At 44.4% G+C, this 10,840-nt stretch overlaps 1 gene segment (V, D, J or C); it reads left to right on the top strand.

The window, feature by feature from the left end:
• Window positions 1-8,992: 8,992 nt before the first annotated feature.
• Window positions 8,993-10,183, top strand: LOC124234569 (immunoglobulin heavy variable 4-30-4-like; the record flags this gene model as incomplete). The annotated part of the segment is given in 3 exon segments: window positions 8,993-9,038; window positions 9,125-9,460; window positions 10,064-10,183. Coding segments are annotated over 3 exon segments (502 nt in total), but the record flags the coding sequence as incomplete, so codon positions are not given.
• Between the last annotated feature and the right edge of the window lie 657 nt (window positions 10,184-10,840).

Raw genomic sequence — 10,840 nt, 5'->3', positions numbered from 1 at the left:
TCTTCACTTTTCCTGACCTGGAATAAAAGAACTCTGGGCACAGTGAGGGGGACCCCAGTGTAAGACTGAATTATCTGAGGGCACAACCAGCATCCTCCTCCCAGAGTGAGCCTCAGAAACAGAAACCTCCCCTGTTCCCCTTCATTTTTACATAGAAAGGTACCTCCCACAGGCAAATCACCACTTACACAACTAGATAAAATCACTGCATACGGTCACTTAAATTCATGTTCTTCCTCACTGTGGAAAATATTTTCCAGAGTCATGGACCTCACCTGAAAGAACATGAAACCCCTGTGATTCTTTCTCTTTCTGGTGGAAGGTCCCAGATTATTAGTGTCTCAGGGATTCACACATGAACACATGGGGACGCTGCAAGTGAGCACATGGTTCATTCTGTCTCCTGGTGTCCTGCCCCAGGTGCAGCTGAAGATGTCAGGACTTGACTGTAAGCTCTAGAAGGCCCTCTCGCTCGCCCGTGCTTTCTCTGGTTACTCCGTCACCAGTGGTTATTGCTGGTGCTGGATCATCCAGACACCAGCGGAGAGAATAGAATGGATGGTATGCATCAATAATAGGGGTAGCCCAGCATAAAATTCATCACTCAGAAGTTGAGTCGCCATCTCCAAAGACTTGTCCAAGAACCTGTTCTCCCTGCAGATGAGCACTGTGACCACCGAGGACACGGCTGTGTATTACTGTGCAAAAGACAGTGTGAGGGGAGGTCAGTTTGAGGCCAGACACAAGCCTCCCTGCAGGGAGACAGAGGGACTGGCTGCAGGGGTTCTCAGAACACCAGGGGGCGCTCAGGACCAGCAGGAGGCGCTCTGATCAACCAGAGGTGCTCAGAATCCAATGATTAGGGAACTTACCCCAGGAGCAGGTGTGCTGAGGGGCTGAGAACAGGCTTCACAGTGCGATCATGGATTTCCTCTCCTCTTCTAGCTCTTCAGTGTCTCCAGGGACATTTTTGCCTCTGTCTATGTGGCTCTATGTTCCCATGCTCTCACTGCAGAAAATGAAGGAGTAAAAAACATTGTTTCTGGATAAGATGCTTCCACTCATTCTTGATCGATACCTCACCAGGTTTCTGTGGGACCCAATTTGGGGTTTTTATTAGAAAAACAGATCATCCTGAGGATTCCCACCATCCCTGTGATTGGAAAGCATTTCCCACAAAGATAAACATCCATGAAATCCCCATGCCCTGTGTGCTGAGCTCATCCTTTCTTCTCTCGGCAAACACACATCTCTTTCCACATGAGCCCCTGCCCTCAGACAGGCACACGTTTGTCCCTATTTAGCATCTACAGGAACGCCCCCCCTGGGAGCCCTGCTCTCCCTGGGGCAGTCGATCCTCTCACTCCTCATCCACTCTGCAGGACTTTGATTTTCAGGGTTTGACCTACTCTCTCTCCATCCCTCAGCCTCCAGGATGAAGAAGGAGCCTGCATGATGGACAGACATGGGTCTCAGATTCCACATGGAGCAGACAGGAAGATGATGCCAGAGATGGAAATCCATCACAGCCCTGCTGGGCAGAACTTTGGGTGGAGTCTCTGAAAGCAGCCCTTGGTTCACAACATGGATTTCTCTGCTTCCACACAGAGAATCCACACAGATGATGACACCCAGGTGGAAAGAATCCTGATCCCTGCCCACCCTCTGTAGTCCCTCAAATAGCCCACAGAAACCCACCCACTGTCACTCTCCTTCTACTGTCCAAATTCTCACTAAATTTGACCTAGACTGTGAGCTCCATGGGTCTGGAGCTCTCCTCGCTCTTCTCAGCCCCTTCCCACAGTGCGAGGTACAGAGTGGAACCTCAGCAAAGTTTCACAATTAATGCACCAGACCCACTTCATCCCCTAATGTCCATCTCATATGTCCATCCATTCATGGACACTCCAGGGAAGGTCACAGACAGGGGGTCTGAAGCTGACATCAGCCTCCCTGCTGAGCCCAAGTGCTGTGCACACATAGGCTTTCAGGTCATGGAAACTCCAGTGCAGAACAAGCCTGTGTCAGGTGGGTTCCAAGTTGGCTGCTGACCTCAACAGACCTCTAATGACTCACACACTTCATCTGGAAGTTAGCCAGATGGCTGCACCATCTACAGAGCAACACAACTGGCATGTTTAGGGACAGGAGGCATCAACAGCTGTCAGGGAATGGCCTGACTGGACTGGTCACCCCCACCTGTCAGTACACAGAGCCCAGACTCACAGGTAAAGACTTCGAGAGCCACAGTTATTTATGAAAGGGACCCAGAGCAGGCCAGAGACAGAATCACATTTGAAAATGCTTTTACAGAAAAAGTAATAAATAACAATAAAAAGTGAGCTAAGTGCTCTAATGAATTGGCATACAGAGCAGATAAGGTGAAATTAAAAAAAGCATTGCCTTTAGCACACACGTTTAAAATAATGATTTCCTGCCATTCCTTCGTATGCCCTCTCACTCTCTATCAGTATTGTTTGACTTCATTGTCCACCTCAAGGGCTAACCACAACATTTGTAAATGTCAAATAACCCAGAGATATGTCCCTTTCTGTCACTAAAAAGGACATTTTAAATGATGCAAAGTAGACTCTTTGTCCAAGTCCTCATGGCCCTCTCCTCTTTGAAGAGCAAATGCCTGGCCTTAAAGATGAGCTCTTCCTGCCCAAAGTCTTTGGAGAATGGACAGGACGCTGATAAGACATCAGGGTTTTGCAGCCTCCATGGCTCAGAGTGACCAGTAAGGGAAACTGTCACCTCTGCAGTCTTGTAGCTGAGCATACCCTGACTGGTTATATTAGCAACTACAGTGGAGAAGTTTCTTTAGAATTCCCACCCTTCGTTTAGTGTAATGTGTCCACTACTCTCCGGAGTTTAATTTAAGAGCTGGATGTCTCCTTGTCTTAATGTCTTTCAAAGTCCATTCTCTATTTTGCTTGTTCTGATGTTAGCTCAACAAACTGCTCTCACTGGAATAATTAACATTCTGGGTGCTAGTTCCAGTAGATCACTTTTATGTCTCACTCTGCACAACTCCTCTGTAGGCTTAGTCCTTGCTGGCCACTTTCATCTACTTGAGATAATCTCTCAGATCATTTCCTCTGGCATCTCCACTAAGCACCTCCATCAAGTCCTTTCATGTTTCTTCCAAATCTGCCTGATATTTATGTGATATAATTTCTCAGATATTAGTCTGATTATCTATGCTACCATGCTCTAGGGCTAAACATTCTGTAAAGTCTAAGCAATTAAATTAATCTTTGAATGAATCAATACTTCATGCTAAGAACTTTTGGGCTCCTAGCAAGAGGACCACAGCAAATCAGATTTAAATGACATGAAGTATTCCAATCAACATGGCCCTACAAGTGTTTGCACCCACTGTGTTCATAGCAGGGTTTTCCATACTACACATAATGGAGGTTGGCCACTTCTTTGTGAGACGTTAGATAAAACATCAAATCAGGACTCATTAAAGTAAATATTTATAAGTTAGACTTTGTCTTTTCATTCTCTTAGTGCTATCTTTCGTGAGACAAATGTTTTTAGTTTTAACAAACATAGACTTTGAGAATATGTTTTCAAATTACATATCTCATGAAATTTTGTTTCCACGAGATATTAAGAACTTTATATATTTTGTGTAGCAGTGCAGAACCCTCTGACCACAGGGCCCAGCCCAGAGGAAGGGCAGGTGGAAGCTGAGGGGTGAGGGGCTTCTTGTCACGGTTAAAGTTCCGTTTGCTGTGAGCAAATTTCTCTCCATTTACCTCCCCTAAACCCCTGCTTCACTGATAATACTAGGCTGAGAAAACAGCTCAGTTAATCCTCTTCCATAACCATTTCAACATTTGAAAGATGCTGGGTTAGACAGGTGAATTGTCACTTTTTTTTTTGTTTTCAACCTTTACTCCATGTAAAAGTGTGATTGTTCCTGACGTAATTAGTTTACTGCTCTGCAATATGCCACCAACTCACATACTGGAGGAGTTTGCACAGAGAGCTGTAGACACAATTACAAAACTTCAAATTCAAGAATCAAGGGTCCCCAGCCTTGGATCTGGCCCAGCAACATAGTGGTTAAGTTCACGTGCTCTGGTTCAGCAGCCCAGGGTTCATGAGTTCAGATCCTGCTGTAGCGTCCCACATGCAAAATGGAGGAAGATTGGCATGGACGTTATCTCAGGGACAACGATCCTTGGGTGAAAAGAGGGAGATTGACATCAGATCTTAGCTCAGGGCCAATATTCCTCACAAAACAGTAGAAGATAGAATCAAGGGTTTCCAGCCTTCTTGGGCTTGGGATGCAGTTACTCAGATTTAAGTAAGGTCATAAGTACTTAAATTTGAAAAATAAGATACTGAGAAGGACTGTTCTGCTTTTTATGAATATTTTATATCAAAATATCATTTGTATGCATAATTATGATTTTAAAAAATTGGTAATTATTGATATATTAAACTGTTATGTTTCAGTAACTATCTGGAGAAATGTGAATCCCTTTAAATATCTATTTAAAAGACACTTGAGATATGTGAATTCTTCTGGGCCTGCAATGTGTTCTATTTTCATTTGATCACATAGGTAAACCTATATTTATCCAAGACACAGTGTGTGTTGACTACAGTAGGCTACGTTCTACAAAAGTACATTGAAACAGGTTGACAAATAAAAATGGCAAGCAATAGGATATATTGGAGTATACGAGGAAGCCATTTGGTATAAACCTAATTTGGCCTGACTTTGTTTTTTCCAAAAGGGCCTGACTGTGGCTGTTGAGCATGCATTGTGTATCTGCTTAGACACTTCCTATGGCCAGAACAAAGGCCCTTGAGATAAAGGTGTGACTTCCCCCCCAACATTGGCATTTCCTTAGGGATAAGCATCTTTCCTTAGGCTAGGAACTGATTGCTGCACTCACCTTTGACCACCCAGCTCACCTGTGACCACTCAGCTGGAGAAAATAGAGTGCCACCCTGCTGTGTTCACTGAGACAGAAGACCTACCTGCTGTTTCCATCAATAGCTGTGCCAACAGAGCAGTCTCCCGACTATTGTAAAAGTGACATTTCAATCCTATGTGAAACCTCCTCTCTGGGGGTATATAACCACTCTGTGCACCCCACTTCTTTGGTGCCTTTTCTTCCTTCAGGAAGAAAGGCCCTGGGTTATAATCCTCAGATTTAAGCTCAGAATAAACTGACTCAAATTTTCATTTATAGAGTGGTTATGGATTATTTGCGTCGACAAGGTGAAATGGTCTACATGATATTGTGGATTAATCCCTATTCATCTCGGATTAGGGATCCTGGACCATCCCCTTGAGTAGTGGACATAGTAGTGGAAATATACTTCACATCTTAGATCCACTAATTCATAGATGGCTTCACATAGCACACAGCGATTCATCCCCCCAAAATCACCTCCTGAAGCCTGATCCAACAGCAGATATTAGCTGTCCCCAGAGTCCAGAGAGGGATTTTTGTGTTTGTCTCCCAGTGTACTCAGGATGAATAAAGAACTCTCTGAATTAAGACGATGCTTCCCAGGCATCCCCATGATGTGTTACAAAGGGAAAAGGATGCAATAATTTCCTCCATATAAATTGGGGACTAGAATGTGGCAAGGTGCTGCTGGTGGGAATTGAAAGAGGCATCCCACACTTTGGGAAAGTTTCTCCTTTCTAGTGAGATCTAACATACAAATTCCAGGTGACCCAACCATTCAAATGCTTGCTATGTCACTGGGGAGGGAAGAACTGATGTCACTGCATGTAGTTACCAATACTGTCCTCTGCAGTTAAATTTTCCTTATGGGGACAGCTCTTATGTTAGATGTTCTTATCACTAAAAGAGGGACAGAAGACACTTTTGGAGGTGACAACTACATTGAGATTATTTGTTGTGGTGATGATTTCATGGGTGGATACTTATCTCCAAACTCTTCAAGGTGTACGAATCAAAAATGTACAATTTTTGGTACATAAATCATATCTCAATTTAACGAAAAAACCTTACAAATTATATTTACACAGAAACTTGTATGCAGATGCTTACGGAAGTCTTATTTATAATCAATACAAGTTAGAAGCAACCAAGATGTCCTCCAACATAGGAATAAATAAACAGCGGGATGCTCTTTGGTAAGAAAAGGAGAAAAAAGCCATCCATGCAAGAGCATGAATGAATCTCACTTACATTACCCTACATGAAATAATCTACCTCCAAAGTCTACACACTGCATATTTACATCCATATAGTATGGAATCAGCAAAACTAATGGGACGTAAGGTTGATCAGTGGTCGCTGAGGGCTGTGGGATGGAAAAGGGATTGAGTAGAAGTGGGAATAATGCATTTCTTTGGGGTGGGGGAAAGATCCTTTAAATTGACAGTGCTGTTGGTAAGAAGATTGTTTTGTTTAACATATTTACAGTATACTTCCATAAAAGTCTAATTATCTTGCATACATGTGAATATTAATGAAATTATATTCAAAAATATTTGTCTCTAAATTATGTGTCCTGGTCAGTCTTAGCTTTGCGATTTTTCAAAGCCTATGGACAGTGGATTTTTTTCTAAAAATAGATTGTTAATTTAATGCATCAATGAGAATAATTTCTAATGTAGTGCTCTTGGGTTGTGTGGCTGAAATGAATTAGATGTTACAATCTTTAGAAAATGAAACTTAGTTAATTGATGGTTTGTGTTTGGGAAGTTTTATCTGTGTATGTTCTTTAGTCATTACAAATTATACTGAGTATGGTTGATCAATGAATGGGAAACTCTTTGGTAAATCCTAAAATAATGACACGGATTTACCTGAAGGAGGACCACGGCTAATGGACACAAGGATGTTCCTGATGGGCACCTGGTGTGAAATTTATAGGGTTATAAATCTTAGAGTAGCGGAACACTGATAAGGACACATGAGGACAGAGCTCTTGTTCCTGAAAATCACAAAGCCCAGGACCCCCCCAAAATGTAGGACTCAGAGACCACCTCGAAGAGGAAACAGCAAGAACCCTGGATGGGGGGAGGTGACTGGTCTGCAGGGTGCATTCAGGACACTCTGACCACAGGGCCAAGGTTGAGGGGCAGGTGCAGAGGGAGGGAGGAGAGAGAGGGTCTTCCTGTCAGGGTCTGCAGTCTCCTTTCCTATGAACAAAACAATATCTTGGTCCCATCTCTACCCTCCTGCCTCTGAGGCCCAATTTATAATTTAACCCCAAATAATGAGAAAATGGGACAATTACACCTGTGCCATCAATGATTCAATATGAACGATGCTCACTTTTACAAAGCATATTCCTTGTTTTTATTCTTATGTCTTTTCCATTTAAAATCATGGTTCTTTCTCATGAAACTAGTTGGGGTTCTTGGACACATGTTGTGGGCTGTCTAGGAGAAATGTGTGCATAGAGCCTTAGACAAAGTTACTCAGCTTCCAAATTCTAGAATGAGGTATCTCCCAGCTGCTTATGCAGAAAATATAGCTACTCAGATAAAATTAATGTCACAGTACTCAACATGAGGGGGATACGGTTGTGAGGATTCTCCTTATTTTTTACAATTGTTTATAAGTTTTCCAAAGTTGGCATCAACACATCTATTTATGAATGAAGATATTACTTTGAATAAGGTAGTGATTGTGGATATCTTTCTGCATTTCTATGATTTTGATGATGTGATTAACCATAATGCCAAATCCTGGGATGTCTTTGCAAGGTTCCCTAAATACAATTGCATGTTTATTTGGAGTCTACTCACCTAGCTCAGCATTTATTTTATCAGACTGTGTCTTCTAAGACTATGAAAGTTGTCTGTGAAATGTCTTATTAGACACCTAAGGTTAGATTTCAGTATCATCCAGGGTAGCCCTGTTCATCTTTGACAAGGCAGTTGTGTGAATATCATAATCTCCTTGGCTAGTTACTGAAGGCCTGTGTACTGTGTCAAAATAATTGTTATGTCAATTTTCTATAGAACAATTCCCTCATTCTATAGAACATTCCTCTCCCTGTGCGAATAGCCTTTGTCTTGGGACAATTCTAAGTTGCAGATTTAGAGAAGTAGATTCTTGCACAAGCAATTTATTAAAACTTGTTCCCAGTAGAAACAGTCAAGGATGTGAGGTCAACAGGTCAGGCAAACTGGAGGAGATGAGCATAGGTATCATGTCTACAAATCCCACAGGGAGGAGCCTCAGCCTGCCCAGCTGAGGGGCCCTGGGGGGTGAACACAGCTCAGAGTTTCCAACCCTGAGACAAGGGAGATGGGCTTGCACATTCCTGCTCATGCAGCTAATGGTAGACAAATGTTGACCATGGGTGGTGCACATCCCATTGAGTGTGTAAAGAAGACATGCTAAATTTCAGGAGAGTGGTGGATCAAGAATACCTGTGGGGCTGAAGTTTGAATCTGAAGTTTTCAACATATGATATCTCCCATCACAAGTGCACAAGATGGATGGGGCACAAGGCCCACCTGGAACTCATGTAACACAACAATAAAAAAAGGTAACAACTTCTCAGCCTGATGAGAACCACATCATTGGAGAGATTACAGGGAAGGAAAGCAGGAGCTGTGCAGGGTTCAGTCTGGAGGAGTCAAGACCTGGACCTCAGTGTATGGTTAAGAGTTAGGCTGGGCCTGAGGTGGGGATGTAAGGGCAGAGGCCTGAAGGAAGGTAGCTCTGGGCGCAGAAAAGTGGGGAATGCTTAAATCTGATTAATCGGTGTCTCAAAGCTCAAGTGCCCTCCCATCCCAGACAAAAAATACCTAAAATCAGGAAAAGAGGTGCACACAGAGTCCCTGGAAGGACTGTGCAGCTTGACATCATTCCCTCCCCACTTATAGGGACTGGGTTCCCCACATGCAAATTTCTCTTCAAGCTCGAGGGTAAAATCCACTCTCGGGCTCTGGGAGCTCACAGCTCTCTCCTCAGACAGGGCTGAGGTCTCCGGGGAAGGCAGAGCTGTGGTCTAGAAGAAGATGAGACTCTTGGGTCTTCTCCTTTGCGTGATGATGGCTCCCCAAGGTGAGTGTCTCAGATGTCAGACCTGGGTCTATGGGGATGGTTGTGACTGCACCTGACTGAGAGGGACTGATTCTCTTTGTCCTCAGGAGTCCTGTCCCAGGTGAAGCTGCAGAGTTGGGGCCCAGAACTTGTGAAGCCCTCGCAGACAATCTCCCTCACTTGTGCTGTCTATGGATCCTCCTTCACAAGCAGTGATTATGGTTGGAGCTGGACTCGCCAGCCCCTAAGGAAGGGGCTGGAGTGGATGGGACTTGTAAGCTATAGTGGTAGCACTTACTACAGCCCATCCCTCAAGAGCCGCATCTCCATCTCCAGAGACACGTCCAAGAACCAGTTCTCCCTGCAGCTGAGCTCCGTGACCACCGAGGACACGGCCGTGTATTACTGTGCAAGAGTGAAAGTTAGTTATTATGATGCACACAGTGAGGGGAAGTAGGTGTGAGCCCAGACGCAAACCTCCCTGCAGGGAGACAAGAGGGGCTGGGCTGGAAGGGGTGCTCAGGACCAGCAGGGGGCGCTCAGAACTCACAGAGCACAGAGACTACACCCAGGAGCAGGTGCAGAAGGGGATGGGGAAAGGCTTCCCGTGGGATCAGGGATTTTCCCTGCAAGCTCTCAGTTGCCCTCAGGGAGAAGTCATGTGTTTCTCTTCTGCCTGAAATATCTCATATCCTCAGTGAAGCCAACAAATGATGAAATAACATTGTTTGCTGATGAGATAGACCCAGTGACTAGGACCTTTCCTGCAAGTTCGTATAGGTGCTGAATTTCTGTCTTGAGAAAGATAACACACTGAGGATTCTCATTGTCCCTGATAAACAGCAGCACAGTCCAGGTGGTCTGCATGCTGAGCTCATGTTCTCTGCCCTCAGATGGGCACACACTGACTCCACATGTTATGGCCATTACAGTAGGACATATGCCCCATAGAGTTATTTTTTCTCCCTGATAGAATTTAAACTCTCATTACCACTTGGGTGGACACTGATGATCAGGGATTGCTCCCTTCTGTGGCTGTCCCTCAGTGTTGTGGATGGAGAACCAGGCCCCCTATGTGGATGCAGCTCTCATTTTCCCCCATGAAACATGGAGGAAGACAAGCAAAAAATTAAAACCCATCCCAGCCGTGATGGGACGTGTTCTGGGTGAGTCGTTGAAAGTGTCCTTGGGGCCATGTCTCAGCTTCCACAGGGGAGTCCACATGGATGATGAGAACCAGCTGTACAGAGTCCTGATCTCTGTCCACTCTCTGCTCCCTCGAGTATCACAAAGAATCACACCCACCACCATCCTCTGTTTTCTATGTCTGAATTCTAACTAAATCTCTCCTACATCGTGATTCCTTTAGGCTGGAACCCTAATCACTTCCCAGATCCACCTCCAAGAGCAGACACAGAGTAAGGCTCAATAATGCATCTCAACAATAATGGAATAGACTTAAAGTGGTACAGAAAGGTGAATCTGCAGCTTCAAATATGTTTCAGAAGAAAAATTAAAATCAAAAACAAATATGATGAGGGGCAGGCCCAGTGGCGCAGCGGTTAGGTTAGCATGTTCTGACTTGGCGGCCCAGGGTTCGCCGGTTTGGATCCTGGGGGCAGACATGGCACCACTTGGTGAACCATGCTGTGGCAGGTGTCTGACATATAAAGTAGAGGATGGTGGGCACGGATGTTAGCTCAGGGCCAGTCCTCCTCAGCAAAAAGAAGAGGTTTGGCGGCAGATGCTGGTTCATGGCTAATCTTCCTCGAAAAAAATAAATAAATAAATAACAGTGATGAGGGACCCGCCCAGTGGCACAG

Source organism: Equus quagga, unplaced genomic scaffold, assembly GCF_021613505.1.
Source record: "Equus quagga isolate Etosha38 unplaced genomic scaffold, UCLA_HA_Equagga_1.0 90625_RagTag, whole genome shotgun sequence".
Lineage (NCBI taxonomy): Eukaryota > Metazoa > Chordata > Mammalia > Perissodactyla > Equidae > Equus > Equus quagga.
This window is presented reverse-complemented; position numbering and strand designations above follow the sequence as displayed.